Source organism: Hemitrygon akajei, chromosome 5, assembly GCF_048418815.1.
Source record: "Hemitrygon akajei chromosome 5, sHemAka1.3, whole genome shotgun sequence".
Classification (NCBI taxonomy): domain Eukaryota; kingdom Metazoa; phylum Chordata; class Chondrichthyes; order Myliobatiformes; family Dasyatidae; genus Hemitrygon; species Hemitrygon akajei.
Window position 1 is genome coordinate 94,434,158 of NC_133128.1, and position 27,964 is coordinate 94,462,121.

A 27,964-nucleotide genomic window follows, 5' to 3' on the forward strand; every position below is an offset into this window, starting at 1 on the left:
AGTTAACATTAAGCACCATTGTCTTGCATACCATTTCTTGAAGTAGTTTGTAGAGATGCGTACTTCTGCATGATGTGTGTAGGGAAATGGAGTTAAGTTTGACAAACCATCTGTACAGTCGGTCAGAGTTGGGCGATTCTTTCATTATGTGACAATAAATCGGTGTTAGTGGACATGGAATCCATGTGTCAGAGGTGAGAGTATTTAATGAATCCTTGATCTGTATAGACATATGCTGCAATGCAAGTGCTTCACAATGAGTCACTCTATCTGAACAAGATGTGGTGCAATACCATTCTTTACAAATCTATCTCTGCAGTACATGGTGTCGTACAAACCTTTTCTAACATATTATGGAGTATAAGCATCAGGTTGTAAAGAAAGTAAATGGGAGGAACTCAGCAGTTAGGCAGCATCTATGGAAGGGAATAAGCAGTTTCAAATTCAGGCTGAGACCCCTGGCCCATTACGTCAACTGCTTATTCCCTTCCACAGATGATGCCTGACCTGCTGAGCTTCTCCAGCACTTTTTGTGTATTTCCAGTATCTGCAGAATCTCATGTTTAGAAACAGGAGGACATACCTGGGTGCATCACAGCCTGGATAAGAGAAAAAGCGGCAGTACCTGACTATTCCCTGGTATTGGGGAAGCTTCTGGCTTCTGATCTCTGAATTTCTTCCACAGAGATTCAATTGTTAAATATGTTTGCATGGACAATTCATAAAGTGATGAACCAGTTGCCTGAGGAAAGCACAGTAATTAGCACATACCTTATCTACGTATCACAAATCATCATGACATTAGTACTTATATTGATTTTTAAAAATAAATTATTGCCTTCCCTCTCTGCTCTGGACCAGGGTTACACAGTGTCTTTAACTAGCTGTGAATCAAAACTCTCAGTGGCATCTCAAAAAGATCAAGTAGAAACGGCTGAGTATTCAGCACAGAACATGGTGCATCAGCCCATTAATCTCTGTTCATGCTTTCACCACACCTTGCGTTTAACATCAACCCTCCTGTCCCACTGCTCACGGCTGTTCCTTTTACCTCAAATCTTACTGAATGATTTCACTGGATAATGAAAGTTATGGATACAGTAGACATTTCCATTAGGACAGACTGGAATCTGAGAGCACAGCCTCAGAATAAGGGGATAGCCCTTTAGCACAGAGATAAGGAGGAATTTCTTCAGCCAGAGGGTGGTGAATCTGTGGAATTTCATTGCCACAGACAGCAATGCAGGCCAAGTAACTGGGTATATTTAAGGCAGAGACTAAGTCATAGGCTCCTGATTGGTAAGGAGGTTAAGGTTATGGGGAAAAGGCGAGATAATGGATATTTAAAACATTTATTTATTTTATTTAGAAATACAGAGTGAAACAGGCTTTCAGGCCCACTGAGCCATGTCACTCAGCAACCCACCTATTTAACCCAAGCCTAATCACAAGACAATTTACAATGACTCATTAACCTACTAACTGGTGCACCTTTGGACCGCGGGAGCAAACCCACGTGGTCACAGGGAGAACGTACAGATGGTGCTGGAATTGAATTCCAAACTCCAATGTCCCGAGCTGGAATATTCTGGCGCCCTTAACAAAAAATCAACCATGATTGAAGGCAGGGCAGACCTGATGGCCGAATTCTTCTCCTACATGTTTTGGAGGAGGAAGTCGGAGGATCAGAATGGGAGTGTGGCAGAGCCATCTTGAATTTTCTTATTCTCATCAGAGTTAAGAGAAGCGGGACTGTGCAGGCGTGTGATGGCAGGCAGTGAAGAGGGGAAGATTTAAAACGGGCAGAAATCCTGAATCGGTTTTCGTTTGGAGAAGGAAGTCGTAGGATCACAACAGGAGTGCAGCGGGAGCCATCTTGAATTTTAATAATAGGGGACTCGATAATTAGGGGGTCAGATAGGCGATTTTGTGGACGCGATCAGGACACCCGGATGGTAGTTTGCCTCCCTGGTACCAGGGTTCCGGATGTTTCTGATCGTGTCCAAGATATCCTGAAGTGGGAGGGTGAGGAGCCAGAGGTCGTGGTACATATAGGTACTAATGACATCGGTAGGAAAAGGGAAGAGGTCCTGAAAGGAGAATATAGGGAGTTTGGAAAGCAGTTGAGAAGAAGGATCACAAAGGTAGTAATCTCAGGATTACTGCCTGTGCCACGTGACAGTGAGAGTAGGAATGGAATGAGGTGGAGGATAAATGCGTGGCTGAGAGATTGGAGCAGGGGGCAGGGATTCAAGTTTCTGGATCATTGGGACAGGTGTGACCTGTACAAAAAGGACGGGTTACACTTGAATCCCAGGGGGACCAATATCCTGGCGGGGAGATTTGCTAAGGCTACTGGGGAGACTTTAAACTAGAATGGTTGGGGGGTGGGAATCAATTTGAAGAGACTAGGGGAGAGGAGGTTAGCTCACAAATAGAGAAAGCTAGTAGACAGTGTGTGAGGAAGGATAGGCAGGTGATAGAGAAGCGGAGTGCTCAGACTGAAGATGAAGGGGAGAAGGAAGAAAAATATAATAAAGTTGTTTGTACCGTTAGGGATAAACAGAGAGTAAGAGGTGGAGAATTTCTTAAATGCATCTATTTTAATGCTAGGAGCATTGTAAGAAAGGTGGATGAGTTTAGAGCATGGATTGATACCTGGAAATATGATGTTGTAGCTATTAGTGAAACATGGTTGCAGGAGGGGTGTGATTGGCAACTAAATATTCCTGGATTTCGTTGCTTCAGGTGTGATAGAATCGGAGGGACAAGAGGAGGAGGTGTTGCATTGCTTGTCAGAGAAAATATTACAGCGGTGCTCTGGCAGGATAGATTAGAGGGCTCATCTAGGGAGACTATTTGGGTGGAATTGAGGAATAGGAAAGGTGTAGTAACACTTATAGGGGTGTATTATACACCACCTAATGGGGAGCGAGAATTGGAGGAGCAAATTTGTAAGGAGATAGCAGATATTTGTAGTAAGCACAAGGTTGTGATTGTGGGAGATTTTAATTTTCCACATATAGACTGGGAAACCCATACTGTAAAAGGGCTGGATGGTTTGGAGTTTGTAAAATGTGTGCAGGATAGTTTTTTTGCAGCAATACATAGAGGTACCGACTAGAGAAGGGGCAGTGTTGGATCTCCTGTTAGGGAATGAAATAGGCCAGGTGATGGACGTATGTGTCGGGGAGCACTTCAGGTCCAATGATCACAATACCATTAGTTTCAATATAATTATGGAGAAGGATAGGACTAGACCCAGGGTTGAGATTTTTGATTGGAGAAAGGCTAACTTTGAGGAGATGCGAAAGGATTTAGAAGGAGTGTATTGGGACAATTTGTTTTATGGGAAGGATGTAATAGAGAAATGGAGGTCATTTAAAGGTGAAATTTTGAGGGTACAGAATCTTTATGTTCCTGTTAGGTTGAAAGGAAAGGTTAAAAGTTTGAGACAGCCATGGTTTTCAAGGGATATTGAAAACTTGGTTCCGAAAAAGAGGAAGATCTACAATAAATATAGGCAGCATGGAGTAAATGAGGTGCTCGAGGAATATAAAGAATGTAAAAAGAATCTTAAGAAAGAAATTAGAAAAGCTAAAAGAAGATACGAGGTTGCTTTGGCAAGTAAGGTGAAAATAAATCTTAAGAGTTTCTACAGTTATATTAATAGCAAAAGGAAAGTGAGGGATAAAATTGGTCCCTTAGAGAATCAGGGTGGACAGCTATGTGTGGAACCGAAAGAGATGGGGGAGATTTTGAACAATTTCTTTTCTTCGGTATTCACTAAGGAGAAGGATATTGAATTGTGTAAGGCAAGGGAAACAAGTAGGGAAGTTATGGAAACTATGACAATTAAAGAGGAGGAAGTATTGGTGCTTTTAAGGAATATAAAAGTGGATAAATCTCCGGGTCCTGAAAGGATATTCCCTAGGACCTTGAGAGAAGTTAGTGTAGAAATAGCGGGGGCTCTGACAGAAATATTTCAAATTTTATTAGAAATGGGGATGGTGCCGGAGGGTTGGCGTATTGCTCATGTGGTTCCTTTGTTTAAAAAGGGTTCTAAGAGTAAACCTAGCAATTATAGGCATGTCAGTTTGATGTCAGTGGTGGGTAAATTAATGGAAAGTATTCTTAGAGATGATATATATAATTATCTGGATAGACAGGGTCTGATTAGGAATAGTCAGCATGGATTTGTGTGTGGAAGGTCATGTTTGACAAATCTTATTGAACTTTTTGAAGACGTTACGAGGAAAGTTGATGAGATTAAAGCAGTGGATGTTGTCTGTATGGACTTCAGTAAGGCCTTTGACAAGGTTCCGCACGGAAGGTTAGTTAGGAAGGTTCAATCGTTAGGTATTAATATTGAAGTAGTAAAATGGATTCAACAGTGGCTAGATAGGAGATGCCAGAGAGTAGTGATGGATAACTGTTTGTCAGGTTGGAGGCCGGTGACTAGTGGTGTGCCTCAGGGATCTGTATTGGGTCCAATGTTGTTTGTCATATACATTAACGATCTGGATGATGGGGTGGTAAATTGGATTAGTAAGTATGCAGATGATACTAAGGTAGGTGGCGTTGTGGATAATGAAGTAGGTTTTCAAAGCCTGCAGAGAGATTTAGGCCTGTTAGAAGAGTGGGCTGAATGATGGCAGATGGAGTTTAATGCTAATAAATGTGAGGTGCTACATTTTGGTAGGAATAATCCAAATAGGACATACATGGTAAATGGTAGGGCATTGAAGAATGCAGTAGAACAGAGTGATCTAGGAATAATGGTGCATAGTTCCCTGAAGGTGGAATCTCATGTGGATAGGGTGATGAAGAAAGCTTTTGGTATGCTGGCCTTTATAAATCAGAGCATTGAGTATAGGAGTTGGGATGTAATGTTAAAATTGTACAAGGCATTGGTAAGGCCGAATTTGGAGTACTGTGTACAGTTCTGGTCACCGAATTATAGGAAAGATATCAACAAAATAGAGAGAGTACAGAGAAGATTTACTAGAATGTTACCTGGGTTTCAGCACCTAAGTTACAGGGAAAGGCTAACAAGTTAGGTCTTTATTCTTTGGAGCGTAGAAGGTTGAGGGGGGACGATAGAGGTATTTAAAATAATGAGGGGGATAGATCGAGTTGACGTGGATAGGCTTTTTCCACTGAGAGTAGGGGAGATACAAACAAGAGGACATGATTTGAGAGTTAGGGGGCAAAAGTTTAAGGGTAACACGAGGGGGTATTTCTTTACTCAGAGAGTGGTAGCTGTGTGGAATGAACTTCCAGTAGAAGTGGTAGAGGCAGGGTCAGTATTGTAATTTAAAGTAAAATTGGATAGGTATATGGACAGGAAAGGAATGGAGGGTTATGGGCTGAGTGCGGGTCAGTGGGACTAGGTGAGTGTAAGCGTCGGCATGGACTAGAAGGGCCGAGATGGCCTGTTTCCGTGCTGTAATTGTTATATGGTTATATATGTTAAGGTCTCATAGTCAGAAGCAGAATCAGGTTTAATATCACAGGCACATGTCGTGAAGTTTGTTGTTTTGCAGCAACATTGCAATACATAATAATAAAAAACCCTACAAAGGACAGTAAGAAAGTATACTGGATATATAGATAACTTGTATTAAATAAACAGTGCAAAAAGAGAGCAAAAATAGTGTGGCAGAGTACAGGTGTCCCCCGCATTACGATTGTTCGCTTTGCGTCACTTCGCTTTTACAAAAGACCTACATTAGTAAGGTTTTTGCATTACAAAGAGGATTTTTGCTTTTACGAAAATTTTTCCCATATAAATTAATGGTTCTTCGCTTTACGCCATTTCGGCTTAAGAAAGGTTCCATAGGAACGCTCTACCCATGTGTTAATTGTCCATTCAGAAATATAATGGTAGAGGGAAAGAAATTTTTCCTAATATGTTGAGTGTGTGTCATCGGACTCCTCCTCGATGGTAGCTATGAGAAAAAGGCATGCCCTGGTTGTTGGGGGTCCTTAATAATGGATGCAGCCTTTCTGAGGCATCACTCCTTGAAGATGTGCTGATTGCTCGGGAGGCTCGTGCCCATGATGGAGTTTGCAGCTTTTTATGATCCTGTGCAGTGGCCCCTCCGTACTGGTTAGGATGCTCTCTACAGAACACCTGTAGAAATTTGCTGGAGTCTTTGATGATGAAATCATCTCCCTTCGACACTTCACCCATTCTAATTCCACTGAGCTGTGTCCTGGCCAATAACTAATCGTCAGACTGATAACCTGGTGCACTTGTGAAGTAATTGGACTGCAGTTCAAATCCCGCTTCTGCCGTTCACAAAATTTTAATTTGTGTAATTAAAAACACAGAACATAAAACAGAGCTCCACAGCACAGTACAGACCCTTCAGCCCACTAGATTATGCTGACCTTTTAATCTACACCCAAGATCACCTCTCTATAACCTTCCCTCCCACATAGCCTACATTTTTCTTTCATCCATGTGCCTATCTAAGACGAATCTCTTAAATCCACCTAGTGTATCTGACGATATCACCACCCCTGGCAGTGCATTCCATGCACCCGTCACTCACTGCATGAAAAACATCCCTCCTATACATTCCTCCGATCACCTCTTGTATTGATCAACCTGTTGTGTTGTTAAAAAGTTCATAAATATTAAATGCTGATGCTTCAGAAATGTTATTTCTGTGAGGAACGCACAGCCAATAGGTTTGACACATATCCTGAAAAAGTCGAAGTCACTCAGTTCAGGGACCATTAAGGATGGAAAATAAATGCTGGATTTACCAACAACATCTACGTCAGATGAAGGTAAAAACAGGATTACTGCAGCAGATTAGCTGGTCAGATCAGTTCAATCAGCTAGCTGAAATATTCTCATCAACAGCCCATGGATACTGTCATGGGCTTCACTACATCTAGGCTATCTACTGATGTGGATGTGGCAGCATTTCCAGGAGCAGTGAGGGACTTTTCCCCAGCAAGGCAATCCTCCACCAACATCTGCAGCAGATGCTTTGATCATTACGTTACACAGCCCAGTGGCATTTTCCTCCAACAGCTGTATTAGCAAAGGAAAATCTGTAAAGGAGTTCTAAACAATCCATAATTGCAAGGGTTTAATTAATTAACTGCTTTCTTTAAACAGCATTACTGCAAAGGAAGGTTAAAAGAATGTTGTCATGACTTGATGGTCTGTGTTATGGGGCGAGACTGGGCAGGCTAGGACTTCATTCTTTGGACTGTAGGAACCTGAAGGTTGATTGTGTAGACATTATAAAATCATAAGCCAAACGCAAGTGAGTAGGACCTTGCTCAGCATGGAAAAGTCGGGTAGAAGAGCTTGTTGTCTTGCTGTATTACACTATGACTCTAATTAAAATTATTCTCAGGCAGGTATAAATCATCTTTGAGTAATTCCAATCTTTAAACATCATAACATTAATTATTAAAGTTATAATATCCCAATGAGGTACAACCTCTGTACAACTGAGGTTCCAATGAAACACTCACCTTTGCAATTTCAACAGTTTGTTGAGGATAATACAGAGAGGCGCAAGCAGTTACAAACCCACATGAGTAAAACACTTTCCTTACACGGGAACCTATAATTAGATCAAAATAAAAATACTCAAATTAAACCAATGACAGACAAGAGTGGAGAAAAAATAAATCTCTTATTTAGAGAGGTTTTTGTTCCCCTCTCCCATTTTCCCATCTGCCCTCCCACTTCTCTCTCTTTGTTCCACGCTCCACCTTCCTCTCCCATCACATTCCATCATCTTTAGCCTTTCGTCACTTCCACCCAGCACCTTGCAGACTCAGTCACTATCCCCACTCTCCCCTCCTCCATCAGCCCATCACCCCCCTCACTTAGATCCATCTATCACTTGCCAGCTCTTGCTTCACTCCTTCCCCTGTCTCAACCCAACAACCTGACTGTCCATTTCCCCACTGAGATCCTGCAGTATTTGTGTTGGTTGGTTCAATATCTAACTGGATCTGGTGCAGCATCAAGGTGGTCGTACGATCTGACAAAGAAGAACAGGGTGGGGCATTTAGCTCCTAAATTGTTCTTTTTATACAATTTCAATCCATGGCTCTAGTTCAAAGGTGCCTTTGGGTTGAAGACAATATGTTTTGCCTGTGCCAGAAGGTTGCAGACTGAAGCCTGTGAATTTGACCATTGTGACTTCATTACTGAACTCACATGGGCTAGGCCAGGTAAAACACCAAACTGCATCTAAAACAAAAGCTTCCTTCTGTTCCTACCCCTTCCAGCAAGCAGAAGGCCAGCCACACCAGCAAGTGCGATGACTCCAGTCCGTGGGTAGAATCCAGGTGGAGGATTATTCAGAAAGGTATAGCCATCTGCCGGAACAATAAAAAAAAGCATTTAACCAAAACAACTTCCACCCATCTATTCATCTTAATATTTCCTTTATCTAACCATTTTCTGCTGGTTACCTGGATAATGAATACTGTGCTGTCCATACATTGCCACAGGTGAATTTAATTAGCATTCGAAGTCATCAGATCAACTTTACCGATGTAATGACGAGCCTGGGACCGTTAATCCATTGGGTTCAATATCCATTGTGGCCCAGGTACCTCAACACTCTGGCAGCCCAATAGATTCAGAATGAGATTTTGAGTGCACTTACACTTGGAATATGTTTGTATTCATGGATTTACGACCAATGTTTTTTTAAAACAGAAAAGAAGGGAAAAGGCAGAAGAATTCTGTGCACAGAAGGAAAATAGCTGGTGAAGGGTTGTTGGGGGGAGGGGATTGATCAGAAGAACTAAGCTCAGAATGATAAAGTGGCCAGAAAGGGTGCACTTCATCAGGTTCATGTTGATTACTCGTTTGCTTCTTTATGTAGTGCATGTAGAATGTAGTGTTGAAAGATAAAATGGGAGAATCTCTGTATGTTAGCATTAAGATGGGAATAAATATTGTGTCTCAAGTAAACCCTAAATATATGAGAGAGTTAGAGAGAGAGAGTGTGAGAGTGAGAGAGAGTGAGAGTGTGAGAGACAGACTATGACTGTCTGCGCCTGCATCTGTCTTTGCATGTGTGCGTGTGACTGTTACATCTGTCCATCCATACACGTGTGTCTGTCTGTCTACTTGCTGTGTAAGAGTTTTGAGTTGTGGGCTTTCTGTGTACTAGAAAGGGTAGGAACAGCAGACAGCTGACCTCTTTACTGTATGGAATGTACATTTACTTGGTTTATTGCACTTGTAATTGGCTTTAGAGTGCAGAAGGAAAGCCATGATTTAGATAGCCCATGTGATTCTTTATGAAGCTACTACACAACAACACACACATTCCCAATATTGATACTGGACTATCAAAATTTCACAGCAAATCACAGGCTACCAAAATTAAAAGCAGAATAAAATGTGTATATGAGAAACCTTGAATTAGTGAATTACCTCGAGATAAGGGTTTGATACTTGACGACATTAAGAGCTTGACATAGAGTTAAAAGCACCTTAACATGAGAATGAGAATCAGAATCAGTTTTATCACTGACCCATGTTGTGAGATTTGTTCTTTTATGGCACCAGTGCAGTGCAGCACAGAAAATACACTGTAAATTTCAATAGGAAATATATAGTGCAAAAAAAGAGAGCAGAAATAGTGAAGTAGTGTTTGTGAGTTCATGGACTGTTCAGGAATCGTATAGTTGAATGGAAAAAGCTACTCCTAAAGTGTTGAAACAAGCTGGAGGAACTCAGCAGCTCGGGCAGCATCCGTGAAAACAAGCAGTCAACGTTTCAGGCTGAGACCCTTCATCCTGACTGCTGTCATGATTTCTTCATAATTGCATCAATATGTTGGGCACAGGATAAATCTTCAGAGATGTTGACATCCAGGAACTTGAAACTGCTCACTCCTTCCACTGCTGGCTGCTCAATGAGGACTGGTGTGTGTTCCCTCGACTTCCCTTCCTGAAATCCAGAATCAACTTCTTGGTCTACTGACACTGAATGCCAAGCGTGTTGTTGTGACACCGCTCAACCAGCCAATCTCTTTCACTCCTATATGCCTCTTTGTCACCACCTGAGATTCTGCCAACAATAGCTGTGTTATCAGTAAACTTTTAGATGGCATTTGAGTTGTACCTAACCACACAGTCATGGTGTAGAGAGAGCAGAGCAGTGGGCCAAACATTCATGCTTGAGGTGCACCTATGTTGATTGTCAGCAAGGAGATGTTAAACATAGAAAACCTACAGCACATTACAGGCCCACAAAGCTGTGCCAAACACGTCCCTACCTTAGAACTACCTAGGCTTTACCCATAGCCCTCTATTTTTCTAAGCTCCACGTAGCCATCCAGGAGTCTGTTAGAAGACCCTATCGTTTCCGCCTCCACCACCGCTGCCGCCGGCCCATTCCACACACTCGCTATTCTCAGAGTAAAAAACTTATCCCTGACATCTCCTCTTTACCTACTTCCAAGCACCTTAAAACTGTGCCCTCTCATGCTAGCCATTTCAGCCCTGGGGAAAAGCCCCTGACTATCCACACGATTAATGCCTCTCATTATCTTCTACACCTCTATCAGGTCTCCTCTCATCCTCCTTCACTCCAAGGAGAAAAGGCCAAGTTCACTCAACCTATTCTCATAAGGCATGCTCCCCAATCCAGGCAACATCCTTGTAAATCTCCTCTGCACCCTTTCTATGGTTTTCACATCCTTCCAGTAGTGAGACAACCAGAACTGAGCACAGTACTCCAAGGGGTCTGACCAGGGTCCTATATAACATTACCTCTTGGCTCTTAAACTCAATCCCACGGTTGATGAAGGCCAATGCACCATATGCCTTCTGAACCACAGAGTCAACCTGCGTAGCAGCTTTGAGTGTCCTATGGACTCGGACCCCTCTGATCCTTCACACTGCCAAGAGTCTTACCATTAATGCTATATTCTGCCATCATATTTGACCTACCAAAATGAACCACTTCACACTTATCTGGGTTGAACTCGTTCTGTCACTTCTCAGCCCAGTTTTGCATCCTATCAATGTCCCGCTGTAACCTCTGACAGCCCTCCACACTATCCACCACACCTCCAACCTTTGTGTCATCAGCAAATTCACGAACCCATCCCTCCACTTCCTCATCCAGGTCATTTATAAAAATCACAAAGAGTAAGGGTCCCAGAACAGAGCCCTGAGGCACACCACTGGTCACCGACTTCCATGCAGAATATGACCCGTCTACAACCACTCTTTGCCTTCTGTGGGCAAGCCAGTTCTGGATCCACAAAACAATGTCCCCTTGGATCCCATCCCTCCTTACTTTCTCAATAAGCCTTGCATAGGGTACTTTATCAAATGCCTTGCTGAAATCCATATACACTACATCTACTGCTCTTCCTTCATCAACGTGTTCAGTCACATCCTCAGAAAATTCAGTCAGGCTCGTAAGGCATGTTCTGCCTTTGACAAAGCTATGCTGACTATTCCTAATCATATTATGCCTCTTCAAATGTTCATAAATCCTGCCTCTCTGGATCTTCTTCATCAACTTAACAACCACTGAAGTAAGACTCACTGGCCTATAATTTCCAAGGCTATCCCTACTCCCTTTCTTGAATAAAGGAACAACATCCGCAACCCTCCAATCCTCTGGAACCTCTCCCGTCCTCATTGATGATGTAAAGATCACCACCAGAGGCTCAGCAATCTCCTCCCTCATTTCCCACAGTAGCCTGGGATACATCCCGTCTGGTCCCGGTGACTTATCCAACTTGATGCTTTCCAAAAACTCCAGCACGTCCTCTTCCTTAATATCTAAGTGCTCAAGCTTTTTAGTCCACTGCAAGTCATCCCTACAATCGCCAAGATCCTTTTCCGTTGTGAATACTGACGCAAAGTATTCATAAAGTACTTCTGCTATTTCCTCCGGTTCCAAACACACTTTTCCCACTGTCACACTTGATTGGTCCTATTCTCTCACATCTTATCCTCTTGTTCTTCACATACTTGTAGAATGCCTTGGTGTTTTCCTTAAACCTGTCCGCCAAGGCCTTCTCATGGCCCCTTCTGGCTCTCCTAATTTCATTCTTAAGCTCCTTCCTGCTAGCCTTATAATCTTCTAGATCTCTATCATTACCTAGTTTTTTGAGCCTTTCGTAAGCTCTTCTTTTCTTCTTGACTAGATTTACAACAGCCTTTGTACACCACTGTTCCTGTACCTTACCATCCTTTCCCTCTCTTATTGGAACATACCTACTCAGAACCCCACGCAAACATCCCCTGCACATGTGCCATATTTTTTCGTACATTTCCCTGAGAACATCTGTTTCCAATTTATGCTTTCAAGTTCCCGCCTGATAGCCTTATATTCCCCCTTACTCCAATTAAACATTTCCCTAACTTGTCTGTTCCTATCTTTCTCCAATGCTATGGTAAAGGAGATAGAATTGTGATCACAATCTCCAAAATGCTCTCCCACTGAGACCAGGTTCATTTCGCAATACCAGATCAATTACAGCCTCTTCTCTTGTAGGCTTATCTACATATTGTGTCAAGAAACCTTCCTGAACACACCTAACAAACTCCACCCCATCTAAACCCCTCACTCTCGGGAGATGCCAATTAATATTTGGGAAATTAAAATCTCCCATCAGAACAACCCTGTTATTATTACTCCTTTCCAGAATTTGTCTCCCTATCTGCTCCTCGATGTCCCTGTTACTATTGGGTGGTCTATAAAAAACACCCAGTAGAGTTATTGCCCCCTTCCTGTTCCTAACTTCCACCCACAGAGACTCCGCAGCCAACCCCTCCATGACTTCCTCCTTTTCTGTAGCTGTGCCACTACCTCTGATCAGCAGTGCCACGCCCCCAACTCTTTTGCCTCCCTCCCTATCCTTTCTAAAACATCTGAAGCCTGGCACTTGAAGTAGCCATTCTTGCCCCTGCACCATCCAAGTCTCTGTAATGGCCACAACATCATAGCTCCAAGTACTGATCCACACTCTAAGCTCATCCACTTTATTCATAACACTCCTCATATTAAAACAGACACACCTCAAACCATCGGTCTGAGCGTGTCCCTTCTCTATCACCTGCCTATCCTCCTTTTCGCACTGACTCAAAGCTTTCTCTATTTGTGAGCCAACCTCCCTTTCCTCTGTCACTTCAGTTTGGTTCCCACCCCACTGCAATTCTAGTTTAAACTCTCTCCAATAGCCTTAGCAAACCTCCCCGCCAGGATATTGGTCCCCCTGGGATTCAAGTGCAACCCATCCTTTTTGTACAGGTCATACCTGCCCCAAAAGAGGTCCCAATGATCCAGAAATCTGAAACCCTGCCTCCTACTTCAATCCCTCAGCCACGCATTTATCCTCCACCTCATTCTATTCCTATACTCACTGTCACGTGGCACAGGCAGTAATCCCGAGATGACTTCCTTTGAGGTCCTGCTCTCAACTTCTTTCCTAACTCCCTGTAGTCTGTTTCTCCAACCTCCTTCCTTTTCCTGTCTATGTCATTGGTACCAATATGTACCACAACCTCTACTGCGTTTCTTCCCTTCGTCCACAGAATCGCCCGTCTAACCCCCTAACTATAGAGTTCCCTATCACTGCTGCCATCCTCTTCCTTTCCCTGCCCTTCTGAACCACAGGGCCAGACTCTGTGCCAGAGGTGCGGCCACTGTTGCTCCCCCCAGGTAGGTTATCTCCTCCAACAGTACTCAAGCAGGAGTGCTTATTGTTAAGGGGGACAGCCATAGGGGTACTCTCTGGCACCTGCTTCTTGCCCTTCCCTCTCCTGACTGTTACCCACTTCTTTGTCTCCTGTGGTCCCGGTGTGACTACCTGCCTATAGCTCCTCTCTATCACCTCCTCACTCTCCCTGACCAGACGAAGGTCATCCAGCTGCAGCTCCAGTTCTGGTCTCTAAGAAGCTGCAGCTCGACACACCTGGTGTTACTTCTGATCTGCTCTGACTGTGGTCCATAAGACATAGGAGCAGAATAAGGCCATTCAGCCCATCGAGTGTGATCTGCCACTGCATCATGGCCGATTCCGTATCCTATTCAACCTCATACACTCCCTTCTCACCATATCCACAGCCTCCCAATGAGGAAGAGGCAGTGGCTGGAGCAGCAGGGGCTGAGTAAGCACAGCATTGCTTGAATGTTTTAAATGGTCAGACACTGAAAGGTATCGGTGTTTAAAGGGCCCCAGTACCCTTACACTTGAGTTCCAGGACTAATGCGCAAGTTCAGTAAAAATAACCCCGAAGGGCTTGGTTTCAAAGGAACTTGAGTACAAATGTAGAAACTTTGCTCTATTTATATAGCATCCTACCAAGTCTACAGCTAGAATAGTGGGCATAGGTATGATCCGCATACCCAAAGAAGATATACTTGCAATGGAGGAACTGCAGCAATGGTTCACCAGAAGGGTAACTGATATGGTAGGTTTGAGGAGAGATTATGCAGAGTTTATAAGACTGAGAGGTGATCTCATCAAAACTTACTTCTTTGACTTCACAGTGTAGATGATTTCCCTGGATGAGGTGTCTAAAACCACTTAATGGGTAAAATAAGAGGATCAGAACAGAATAAATTAATTCACACAAAGAGTGGTTAACCTCTGCAATTCAGTACATTCAAGGGAAAAATGGACTGGCAGCTAACTAAAGTTGAATCAGCCTCAAGGTAAAAGATCAGTCTTTAATGCAAGAGCTGGCCTGAGGGAGGGGGTGAATAGTGTAATTCTGTTTTTATTTCTTATATCATACAGAAATGGATGACAAACTCAGATGGTTTCTTACCTTTTCCAAGCTGAACAGTTTTTTCTATTTTAGGCTTAAGATCCTTGTAAACACCCTTAAAAGAGAAAAAAATGAAATAAATCAAAGTAAGATTCTATTCAATGAAGAAGAGTCCTCAAGAGCATACACCTCTTTACAACTAAAGTTAAAAGATTCTATTTGTATTTGAAGAATTTTTTTTAGTACTATCCCTGACAGACCTGAATAAATATTCTTAGCATCAGTTTATGAATGGGGCCCTTGTCTTTTAGAGCAGATCTGACCCACATGATACGTTACCCATAGGGACCATCTACACCGCTCCATGGGGTGAACTTTGTGTATCTGTCTTCTTCAGATTGCCTGCCTGATGCCAGCAGACAATCTCTGATGGGTACTGATCATGGTTGGGATCACCATTTTGTAAAGATGCTGCCCAAAAGAAGGCACAGCAAACCACTTCTATAGAAAAAATTGCCAAGAAAAATCATGGTCATGGATAGAGAAAAGAGTGAGAAGGGCTTTGGATGGAAGACCATGATCGCCCATGTCATATGACACAGTACAAAATGATGATGTATTCTCCAGGACTTCTGTAATCTTTCTGCCGATTGGCAGAGTGAACAGTTGCTAAAGCAAGAGAAAAAAGACTAGTAACTGTTGCTGAATTTCACAGGGATTGACCATATAGAGTCTTAGCTCTATACCATTAGGGAGGGGAACAGCTTCTTCCCCAGGCTGTGAGACTACTGAATTACTTGCCACCACCAGATCTCATCATGCATGAATTGTCTTTACCGATATATTGTTTACCTTTTATATTGTGTTATAAATGCTATTATTTGTTCACTTATTTGTGGTAATATTACTTTCTGTATAATGTGTGAGTTATATGTACTATGTTGTGCACCCTCGTCCGGAGGAACTTTGCTTCATTTAGCTGTATGGTTGAATGACAATAAACTGAACTTGAACTTGGCTATATTTCAATAACGTAATGAGAATTGCAACTGGTATTTGGTTTACCCAGGTAGATAATTTCATACATCGAGGTAGTACAAACGGAAAATGCGAATATAATGTTACAGTGAGAGAGGACGTGCCGTGCAGGCAGGCCAAGTTGAAGGGTATGGTGTGCTAGACTGAGAGATCAAGAGTTCATCTTTAGTGTTTAAGTTGTCTGTTCCTCACATCCAGCTTACTGATGATTGGAACTGCAGTAGAGTTGAAGACTGTTTGCAAGATATAGACCAGCTTGACCAGGCAAAATACGATTTATGTAATAATAGACACTTAACACTGTTTACTGATTCTATGTTGACTATTCGTCATTTCAAATTTCTCACAGTGTTTATCTGGATGAAAGAAATTTCCTGCTATTGAATACGGAGAAGAATGAAGCCAGTGCTTTTGGTTCCTGCCACAAACTTAGTAACCTGGCCACCATTTCCATTGTAAGTTGTCCAGACTTGGTCTGTGTCAGATCTTCAGAGACTAGTCCAGTCAGTCCTAGTCTCTTGTTCTCTTCAACAATGTCTCTTCAATCGTTTCTCTTGTGCCTAATTAATTTGTTTTGAAAACCTCAACTGATGACACTACCCTAACAGACAGAAATTCCGGAGCCTAATGGAGATGCTGGAATTTCCAGCAATAAACAACTTGCCAGGGGAACTCTGATCAGCATCTATGGGGGGAAAGAAATTGTTCATGTTTTGGGTTGAACATTTCAGCTGGTTGAAAATTCCAGGCCCTAAACAGTGCATAAAGAAAACTTGCCCCCTGTATCTTTTGCCCATCACAGTAAATCATGCATCCAATTCCTGAATAGTCCACTAATGGAACAGTTTTTGTCTATTTATCCATCAAGACCTTGTATACACCCATAAATCTCCTCTGCATCAGCTTCCATGGTTTTACACCTCCAGCCTCCTTGAATACTTGTCTGAACAACTTAACCTTAGCTCACTCACCTTGTTCACCGGTTACATGGATTCCTGCAAGAGCACAGATTAAAGCAGTGCGGACAAATGTGCTTCAGCGAGCTCGAGGTAAGACGTGTACTGGGCAGTATGGGCAGAACAGTTCACATGAAGACAATGTAGGGTGAAACACTATTGTTATTGGGGAGTCTAGTGCAACAAGTGGACAGGTCCTCACCTTTAGGAGGCAGATGGGTTGAGACAAGTTCAGGGGCAGATGGGCAATGTAGTACTGTGGAAATGGTGCTTTTAACAGAGCAAGTATGTGGTGGACTCGGCCTAGGGTCAAATGTGAAAAACCTGGTTCGAATGAGAGGAGGAGGATGGATGAAGAGTAAGTAGATTGAATCTATTCTGTTCTGTGAAGATGCTCGTCTTAAACAGAGCAATGATTGGATCAAGGCAGGTAGTAGGAGATGGAGCTGGTCCACGAGTGCAAGGTAACCAGGACTGAAAATGATGTAATCAAAAGGCCAGCACGTGGGGGGTGGGGGGGGGGGGAAGGAGGGCAGATCCTTGTGATAGAGAAGTTTCATCCTTGTGCCTCCAATTGAATACTTAATGGTGGAATTCCAATTGAGCCCTGGGGGATGACAATGTGATGAATGGTACCAAAGGCTGCAGAGATTTCAAGGGAAATAGCACCATGAAGCCATCAGAAGGTATCATTCTGGGCCTTTCCAGTCCTGAGACAGGGGGCAGATCACCAATCGTAAGATGCCCACATCAGCTGCTACCTACAGATGTCAATGGAAACAGCTTACTCATGTATACTGATGACCCCTGTGACACCCTGTCCCAACACTCCAACATGCAGTTTCCACTATCTCAATGTGATTCAATTACTGTTCTAACTTTCAAGGGATGAAAGGGAGGTGGATGAGCATAGGCTGTAGAGAAGGAATCACTTCAGCCACTAGAACGGTCATGAAGGAAAGTTCAGTGAGAATGGAGGGAGATACTGAAGGCACTGGAGTGAGGCTTGTGCTGAAAGTATAGTGGGAATGGAACAGGAATGGCAGCTTTGTGAGCAAAGTTGAGACAGATGGTCTCAATCCTAGAGGTTCATGAACTCCTCAGTGACAGGATGGTAAAATAAGTCGGATGGTACGCCTGCCTTCATTGGTTGGGGCAATGAAGAAGTCATGGTGCAGCTATATAAAAAAACTTTGTTTAGGGTGCACTTTAGTCATCCATTACAGGAAGGATGTGGTGTTTTGAAAAGGATGCAAAAGGGGATTACCAAGAAGCTGCCTAGATTAGATGGTATGAGCTATAAGGAGAGTCCGGTCAGTGTCAAAAGCTGAGGGAAGATAAGATATAAGTTTATAAGATTTTGAGAGTTAGACAGTCAGAATCTTTTTTTCCTCAGGGTAGGTGGCAAATACTAGAGGCATGCATTTAAGGTGAGGGGGAAAAGTTCAGATGAGATGTGCAGTGCAAGTTTTGTTTTACCCAGTGGCTGGAATGAGCTGCCAGGGGTGGTGGTGGAAGCAGATACAATAGTCACATCGATATGCAGGAAATGGAGGGATATGGATCGAGTGCAGGCAAAAGAGATTTAGCTTAATTCCGCAACATGCTCAGCACATACATCGTGGGCTGAAGGGCCTGTTCCTGTGCTGTACTCTTCTAACATCTTTCAGTCAAAATCTTCAATTTATGAAAAGGATGGCCATATGCTATGACAGCTTTATCAGCAATACAATAGGAATGCTTGTTAGATAACAGAGTAATCTTTTAGACACATGCCCGCCTGCAAGACAAGAGTGCTTTAGGGCCATGTTTGACAAGACCCTGAAGGATCTAGGTCTGTCTTCAAATGGGTGTCCATTTCTAGGGGTTGTTATCAAATGGAGCACTCTCTTAATCAGGACCTGGACCTACATGCAACATATCCAAAGAATAACAGTAACAATCCAACAACTAAAAAAAAATGGCAAAGGAATTACCAGTGGCTCAGATGATCCTGAAACCAATGTTCCTGGCAGCCAGAAATCTCTCCCAAGTCTGAAGGGAACATTAGATAACTCAAATCAAACCGCATTCTTCCCAAAGGACACAGTCCAAATGTTTGCCATACCTGATACTGAGTGATATACGGTTCTGCTGACTTCCGTAAAACAGAGATGCTCTCTTCAAGATGAGTTGGTTTTGCTTCCTCAAAATGCGAGGTTTTAGTTGGGGTTGTATAAAGCGATAACTGCAAAACAAGGATGGGTCGTGGCTACTGTAGGTACAGACCACTGAGTTACTCTCCTCAAAGCAAAATTAATGCCACCAATTCCATACGATAACCTTGCCAATGTAAATTACATTCTATATTAATCCAAAATTAATCCCACTGCCCAACTCATTTCTTGTAATCTTGCAACAATCCAACCAAAAGACCATTATCTCACTCTCCCCATTGCCTTGAATCGATCGAGAATCAAATTCTACTGGCTCACTCTCTACTAAAGAAACATTAATTCCAATTGTTATATTTTGTAACTCCACTAACTGTAAGCAAAAAGATGGGAGTGCAGGAGAGCTTGTCTGAGTTTTGTTTTTACTTTCAGAGAGACATGTGTGTATGACGTGACGGCATAATGTGTGCCATTTATGTACTTTTACATATAACCCACAATGCATTATGTAAACCACAATGATGAATCAAACAGTATGTTTACAATATTACTCAAATATTACTGAAATATTAAATACACAGTTCCCTGCTTACCTACAAACATTTAATGGAGTATGGAAAATGGAGCCCTGATGAGTTTAAACATAGAGTGTGGTAAACGGGGCCCTAGTGAGTTTAAAGGGAGTATGGGAAACGAGGCCCTGTTGAGTTTAAAGGGAGTGTGGGAAACGGGGCCCTGGTGAGTTTAAAGGGAGTGTGGGAAACGGGGCCCTGGTGAGTTTAAAGGGAGTGTGGGAAACGGGGCCCTGGTGAGTTTAAAGGGAGTGTGGGAAACGGGGCCCTGGTGAGTTTAAAGGGAGTATGGGAAATGGGGCCCTGGTGAGTTTAAAGGGAGTGTGGGAAACGGGGCCCTGGTGAGTTTAAAGGGAGTGTGGGAAACGGGGCCCTGGTGAGTTTAAAGGGAGTGTGGGAAACGGGGCCCTGGTGAGTTTAAAGGGAGTGTGGGAAACGGGGCCCTGGTGAGTTTAAAGGGAGTATGGGAAATGGGGCCCTGGTGAGTTTAAAGGGAGTGTGGGAAACGGGGCCTGGTGTGTTTAAAGGGAGTGTGGGAAACGGGGCCCTGGTGAGTTTAAAGGGAGTGTGGGAAACGGGGCCCTGGTGAGTTTAAAGGGAGTATGGGAAATGGGGCCCTGGTGAGTTTAAAGTGAGTGTGGGAAACAGGGCCCTGGTGAGTTTAAAGGGAGTGTGGGAAACAGGGCCCTGGTGAGTTTAAAGGGAGTGTGGGTAACGGGGTCCTGGTGAGTTTAAAGGGAATGTGGGAAACAGGGCCCTGGTGAGTTTAAAGGGAGTGTGGGAAACAGGGCCCTGGTGAGTTTAAAGGGAGTGTGGGAAACAGGGCCCTGGTGAGTTTAAAGGGTGTGGGAAACAGGGCCCTGGTGAGTTTAAAGGGAGTGTGGGAAACGGGGCCCTGGTGAGTTTAAAGGGAGTGTGGGAAACAGGGCCCTGGTGAGTTTAAAGAGTGTGGGAAACAGGACCTTGGTGAGTTTAAAGGGAGTGTGGGAAACAGGGCCCTGGTGAGTTTAAAGAGTGTGGGAAACGGGGCCCTGGTGAGTTTAAAGGGAGTGTGGGAAACAAGGCCCTAGTGAGTTTAAAGGGAGTGTGGGAAACGGGGCCCTGGTGAGTTTAAAGAGTGTGGGAAACGGGGCCCTGGTGAGTTTAAAGGGAGTGTGGGAAACAGGGCCCTGGTGACTTTAAAGGGAGTATGGGAAATGGGGCCCTAGTGAGTTTAAAGGGAGTGTGGGAAACAGGGCCCTGGTGAGTTTAAAGGGAGTATGGGAAATGGGGCCCTGGTGAGTTTAAAGGGAGTGTGGGAAACAGGGCCCTGGTGAGTTTAAAGGGAGTATGGGAAGTGGGGCCCTAGTGAGTTTAAAGGGAGTGTGGGAAACAGGGCCCTGATGAGTTTAAAGGGAGTGTGGGAAACAGGGCCCTGGTGAGTTTAAAGAGTGTGGGAAACAGGACCTTGGTGAGTTTAAAGGGAGTGTGGGAAACTGGGCCCTGGCAAGTTTGAAAGGAAAATGAAACAGTATCAGGTTAACCTGAGGCTGAACTGTCAGGATTTGCAATCACTGGGACAGAGGATTATCAGAGCTTTCCAAGCATGTGAGCTGGAGGGGCAGGCGGGTGATGCTGGGTGACTGCAGTGCATTTTGTAGAAGGTACATAATGCAGTCATAACCTGCTGCTGCCTTAAGGAAGGTGGGTGGGGCACTAATTAAGTGGATTTTTTTGACCTGCTTTTCATTAAGAGCTTCTGTAAAGTTGGTGCTGCCCTCATCCAGCCCAGCTCTTGACTTGTGCCTCATGGATGGTGGCCCAAAGAAAGCTTCTGTCTCAGGTGATATTTGAGATGTTGGTTAGATCACTGCATAGCTCTCTATATGTACACAGTGAGGGCAGCAGAGTGAAAAGATAACGTCTTCAGAGGCATTGCCCGCGGTCTGGAGATATGTCTAGACGCCGAAATCGATGTCCGCTTGCGACTCGAGTAACGTTGATCACCAAGATCTGGAGCTAGGTCAGAATGTGGCTCATCTATTGCAATGCACAATTCACATAGCTCCAGCATGAACTTGCACCAAAGCTGAAGTTGAGATACAAATTGAGAAGGCATGAGCAGAGCATGTACAGAATTTCCATGAAGTGTGCTCGAGGAAGAGGGTGGAGCTAAGGCTGCCTCAGGTGTATGAAGCAGCAGCTGACTTAGACAGCTGAGTCCATAACCAGAACCAGTCATGCTTTGCCGTCACAAGAGCCAATGAATCTTACTAAAGAATATGTCCAAACCTATTTTGGCTACAAAAAACATCAGTGGTACAGCTCTACAAGAAGCTGTCCTCACCTCTCACCAGCATGTATTTCACATAGTCCAGGTTTTGACAGTCAAGGTCTACAGCAGCAAAGACCCACAACATCCCTTCCAAATTTTTTACCATAGTGAAGAGTTGCTGCTGATGCCAATCCCATCTGCAGACATGGAGAGACTGAACCCCAGGAAACACATTTGGCAAACCAGTTTCCACAATGCTCTCATTCAGGAGCTGCAGGTGCATTTGATCTGGCTCGAGACCTAGTCACAGCAGGAATAAAAGTGTTCCAGTTATCTGTCCTGCAAGTCAAGCTTTCACAACCCCATCGAAGGACGAAGTCTCAAACCAAGCAAAAAGCTAGACCTTCTCTGTAATGGCCTGGTGGGGAGTCACTGCAACATGCAACAAGGGTTAAGGCAGTTCACAAGAGTAATCCAACCATAGGGTACAAATGCTGTGGTAGAGGCTGGACAAACACTGTGGCTTTCCAGGGGCAATCAAAGAATCTCCCTTTAATAGACTTGATAATTTCTAAAGCTCTCACACAAAGAACCACGGAAGCTCCGGGAACTTGTAGTTCTGAAAACAGATCTGCCAGCTGCGAAAAGCAAGGGTTACCTACTAGGACTGAGTTTCTTGGACACTGCAAGAGGAATAAACCCTATAGTGGAAACACAACCAAACAGCATGCAAGAGCAATGGATAACTGAAGGGTTCAAGTATCACGTCCCCATTCACCATTTTCATTCTTTGTGGACTTCATCTGCCACCATGCAGAAATGCAAAATGACCCTGGTTTTATCCTCTCAACCTCTGGTAACACCTCATTCCAGCAAAAGTATGGAAAACCAGAACCCCTATCACGGTCAACAAAACTGAAGTAGAAAACTCTATCATGAACCCCGATAGACAACATCCTCCCCTTAAGGAACCTCACCTCTTAAGGAAATGAAAAGCATTCAGAAAAACAAAAATGCTTCCAGACCAGAGGCACTTTCTAAAGGAGCACTCAATATATTTTAAATGTTGTGCTTCAATAGCTCAACAATCAAAAGACTAAAGCTCTCTTACACTGCACGAAGTGCAGCAGTGAGCAGCACACATCAACATTCCCCTCAGGGTCAGCACCTTGGCTATGACTGGCTCCAGTCACAGTGGGGAGCCAGCTGAGCATCCATCGGGTGCAATACGTCCCCGTGCACACAGGTATGCAGGAAAGGCTTCCAAGACCAACCCTGCTTTAAAATATGTTGAGTCAACATCTACCTAAAAGGACATCCCGAGCAAAAACTAAAGGCATATGTGATATTGAAGATCAGAGCAATGTGTCATTGGCAAATTCAACATTCTTTGACACATTCAATATTCAAAGTTCCCCCTTACGTTCTAAAGACATGCCAGGAGAAGAGCCAGGGATTTGTCGTGGAGTCAGTAGGAAGGGTGGTCTGCTTAACCTCGCCATATTTCATTGAGTGTGACCACGATCCCAACAGCAGATGAAATCCCAACTCCTGAGGCTGCACACGGTCATTCACATCCTAAGGCTACAGCTGACACGACCCTCCCACTTGACACTTCTGCTGAAATTCTCCTGCTGCTCGGCAGAGGCACCATCCGTGCACACAAGGTACATGAACCTAGTAATGGTTGGCATGGTGCACCTTAAACCCAATGACTGGACCTGGGTTGGGTCACAGTGGGTGAGGCCTGCCTCGATGGTTTCAGACTAATGTCCTAGAGAACAAGTGCGGAATTCATTTCAGATCCTGTGAGAGCAGAATTTGTATGAAACAGAAGACTGTCGGAAAGCAAATGAAGCACATACTTACGTACTCACACTGACAACCAGATTCAGGCAAGCCAGTCGCTGTCACTTGGAGGACAATGAAAAGCTGGCATCTTCCACCGAAGATGCGATCTGCCTTCGAATCATGAACAGAGTTTAGCAGAGATGAGTCAAACACTTGGGCAGCTCCCTTTCCTTTCTGCACTCCACAACAACTTCTACCAAAGAATAGAGAATAGACCCTTGGCCGATTCATGTCCCCAGTCACACACTGAGAAGGAAACAGGAATGAAAGATCATTATGTGGAGTTGACTCTTCAGGAGCAATCGTGCTGAGTTACTGCCTCCACAAGATTCCAGCAAAGAAAACTCACAGAAACCTGCACAAATATGAACCGTCTTTGATTCAAGTGTGCAGTTCAAAGGCTAATCACTGAACAGTATGCTCCTATGGGGTCCAGACCTCAATAACAGTGTGCTCAGGGTCCTCGTGCATTTCAATACTGAGTCCATCGCAGTGATGGCAGACATCGAGCAAATGTTCCCTTGCTTCCCAGTGAGAGAGGATCATCGAGACTACCTCAGACTCTTGTAGTTTTGTGACCACCAAATGGACAATAATATTCATAAGTACCCACAAGAGCTCATGTATTTGGTAACTGAGTCACAGCAGCTGAGGCCTGAAAAGGACCGCTATCAAGGAAGAGAATGAATTCAGACTGAAGCATGAAGGTACACAGTGAGGCACTTCTATTTCAGTGACAGTCTGAAATCATTTTCTAGTGCAGAAGAAGCAGTCAATGCACTGAAAGCAGCGCAATACACGTTGACTGTCTAATCTCAGACCACGTAAGATCACATCCAACAGTACTGAGGTCATGCAACCCTTCCCACCTGAAGATCTGGCCAAAGGTCTGCAGAATCTTGATCTTGGACTGGACCTGCCTTCTATGCAGCGTAGTCTGGGCCTTGGATGTGACCTCATTACTGGCACCCTTACTTTGCAGATTACTGTAAGACCCTTTACCCACCATGGCCATCAACAGCCTATTGATTTGCTGCTCCAGTCAGTAAGCAGGGATGCTTCATGTTGACCTCAGACGCTTGTGGATGGGATGTCACGCTCCCTAAAGAGAAACATATACAGTGGCAGCAGTAGTATTCCTCCCTTCAGGATCTTAAAGATTTGAAAAGTCCAAGAACCTACAGAACAATTCCAGCATCCACAGCTCAAAAGAAAGAGGTCTGCATCTTCTGTGATGCGTCATCTGAAGCTTTTGCTGCTGTTGCATAGAAGCAGCTGGATATACTGAAATTAGATTCGTTCTGGGTAAGGCAAGGTTTCTCCCAAACCAGATCTCACCACACCAAAGCCTGAACTCGGTGTTGTACATAATAGGATCCAACACTTCACACATCAGGCAATCAATTGAGAAGTGCCAATGGAACTAAGTTCCTACTGATCTTGCTCGAGGAGGGATGCAAGCTAATCAGCTTATCAGTTAATCAGCCTCATGGTTAACTGGCCCAACATTTCTTGCTGATGCTCAACAGGAACATCACAGGAATCTTTCAAATTAGCCGACCCTGAAGCAGATGTAGAAATATGTCCTTAAGTGTTGACCAACTCCACTCATTTAACATGCTCCAATTCGGCAGTGCCTTGTTTGGCTTAGTAGACAATTGCTCAGCTCTCACATATTGCTCATTCCTTTACCGGAGTAACCGAGGACAGCCTCTGCAATGGTTGGCGCATTTGCAAGCAACCTCTCGGCACAGAGCAAGCTTTCCCTGATTCAGCTGAAAGCATCTCCCTCAGAGTCAAGAAAGGGGCACAGTTTACTACGGGGACTTCGGTTTGGGAGCAATTCCTGCTTTGTGAGACACTGCACTTCCTCTGTATTAAGCTGGTGTATGAACGTGTGAATTTGTAAATAAAATTGCCAGTGTTGATTGCTACATCGCTTTAGAGAACAACGCGATTCAAAATGATAGGGCACTATCACAGAAACTGGCCCTTTGGCCTACCTAGTCCACGTTGAACTATTATTCTCCCCATCGCTGAGCACATCTACGTGGAGCGCTGTCGCAGGAAAGCAGGGACCCCCATCACCCAGGCCATGCTGTTGCCATTGGGAAGATGGGACAAGAGCCCCAGGACCCACACCACCAGGTTCAGGGACAGCTATTGTTGGTTCAGTTCATTTGGGCTATGTAAGCATTTAGTCAGCATGTGCACTTTCCCCATTATGGGCATGCAAGCGAGGGGTGAAGGGGGATCGTGCTGGCTCCCTTGTATTGATCAGAGACGATGGAAGTTCAAACAAAATCAAAAATTGTCTTTGTTATTTGAGGGTTAACAGTTATTAACCCTCAATCATCAGCCCTTTGAACCAGAGTAGATAACTTCACTCGCACATCACTGAATGAGAGTCACATTTAAGGACTCTTCATCTCATGTTCTTGATTGCTTATATTGCTTATTTATTTATTCTTTCCCCTCAGTTCAAACCAGAGATACAGGCAGTGCCAAGCACATTTATTTCTCAATTGCTAGGAAGTTTTGGACCATTCTAGTGGTGTTTAGTGTTGTGGCTTTCTGAAAATTTACATAAATATTGCTGTGTAGGACTAATTGTTTAATGCTATTGTGCAGTGACTTTGGGAGGATACCAGTGGTAGATATTACTACTGGGACAATGTATCCCCTGTCATGTTCCACAGTCTTTCAATTTCCTCTTTTAATTCAGCATATTTCTGGTGATTTTTAACTAATTGTTAAAGATAAGTTGTGTGTGTTTGGAATGGTTAAGTAAGTTGTTCTTGCTCGTTTATCCTGTAATATTATACTCCAGACGGTTATTATGGATTGCTCTAGCTGTATTAATACATTGGTCATAATATAATTAACTCCAAAACTGGATCAGGCACGCATTTACAGCAAGGAATGGTGTCTTTTATGAGTTTGTATTTTAAGCAAGATTTGGTGAATGATGCTTGCCATTTGATTTTGCTGGTGTAAGGAATCGGATTGAGTTAAACTGCTGCTCAGTCCTGTAGTGTGTGGGATTGTTTCTGGTTTCTCTTGGCATTTTCTGCATTTATCATCCAGAATTTGTTAAGTCTTTTATTATTTATTTTTGTAATTTCTTGTGTTGACATATTACTAATGTTACTTTTTTCTCTTTCTTTTTGTATTTGCACTGGTTTTTTGCACATTGGTGTCCATCCTGTTGGGTGAGGTCTTTCAGATTCTATTGTTTCTTGTATTTACTGTGATTGCCCAGAAATAAATAAATCTCACGGTTGTATATGGCAACATGTAAGTACTTTGATAATAAATTTACTTTGAACTACAAAATAAAAACGTATCAATATTAGCAGACTACAAAATAAGAGCATTACCTGATCAACTTTGAGAATCCCTTTCATGTCTTTGTTACTCTGTGCGAACACAGGCATTGGAACGAGTCCCAGGTATGTGTGGAACCTTTCCACTCCCACAACCTGCAAGAAATGGTACCAAGTTACACAGTGGCCAACCTTCAATGTTTGGGATACTACCCTCACCCACTGCGCCTGTGGGCACACATTCCAGTCTCCACGCACCCTTTTATAGCCAGCTATGTAAAACTTGGACACTGCAGTTCTGGCTATCTCACTGTAGGATATGGAGGCTTTAGAAGACGTTTATCAGATGTTGTCTGGATTACAATAATAAAAGTTATACCCCTCAATCGCCACACTGCATGGACTGAAATATTTCCTTCGCCCATAGTCATGCAGTACAGACTGCCCAAAATACCCATCCAAACTAGTCCCATTTACCTGCGTTTGACCCTTTCCCCCCCAATCCACACAGCCCTGTCCAGGTGCCAGTAAAATGGAACCGGAATTCTCGCACCAGTGCAGCTGCTGACTCCACAAGTCAAGGACTGTCCTCTACTGAAATCTACTTCCCACCATGTGCACAAACCCCCTCCATTCACCGACTGTTGGGAGCGTTTCCACATCTCTTTCTGGCCCACCCACCGGCAGGCCGCGTCCCGGACTCACCGTCCTCTCCGTCCCCGTTCCCGCCGTACCTACTCCCAGGACAGGACAGGCCGGCCGCTCCACCTACGGCGGCCGCGGAGGTCAGACACACAACGCAAATTCAAAATCGGCCGCAGCTCACCCTCTCCATAGAACATTACAGCACAGAAACTGGCGTTTTGGCCCTTCTTGGCTGTGTCGAACCATTTTTCTGCCTAGTCCCACTGACCTGCACCTGGCCCATATCCCCCCATACACCTCTCATCCATGTACCTGTCCAAGTTTTTCTTAAATGTTAAAAGTTACCACTTCATCTGGCAGTTCATTCCACACTCCCACCACTCTCCATGAAGAAGCACCCCCCCCCCATGTTCCCTTTAAACTTTTCCCC

The 27,964-nt window shown here is 43.9% G+C and overlaps 1 protein-coding gene across 2 annotated transcripts in view; it reads right to left on the minus strand.

The window, feature by feature from the left end:
* Nucleotides 1-27,693, minus strand: part of LOC140728003 (MICOS complex subunit MIC26-like) — a 31,837-nt gene extending 4,144 nt beyond the window's left edge. The window contains exons 1-8 of one of the 2 annotated variants that reach the window (XM_073046083.1): nucleotides 27,595-27,613; nucleotides 26,944-27,045; nucleotides 24,570-24,665; nucleotides 18,841-18,960; nucleotides 14,800-14,854; nucleotides 8,263-8,361; nucleotides 7,504-7,595; nucleotides 626-742 (exon numbers count right to left, since the gene is read on the minus strand). In XM_073046083.1, coding sequence (XP_072902184.1) covers nucleotides 626-742; nucleotides 7,504-7,595; nucleotides 8,263-8,361; nucleotides 14,800-14,854; nucleotides 18,841-18,960; nucleotides 24,570-24,578 — 492 coding nt within the window. In that variant the 5' untranslated portion in view covers nucleotides 24,579-24,665; nucleotides 26,944-27,045; nucleotides 27,595-27,613. Of the gene's footprint in view, nucleotides 1-625; nucleotides 743-7,503; nucleotides 7,596-8,262; nucleotides 8,362-14,799; nucleotides 14,855-18,840; nucleotides 18,961-24,569; nucleotides 24,666-26,943; nucleotides 27,046-27,594 lie in introns of both variants that reach the window. The other variant, XM_073046082.1, reaches the window with a different exon arrangement.
* Nucleotides 27,694-27,964: the final 271 nt, after the last annotated feature.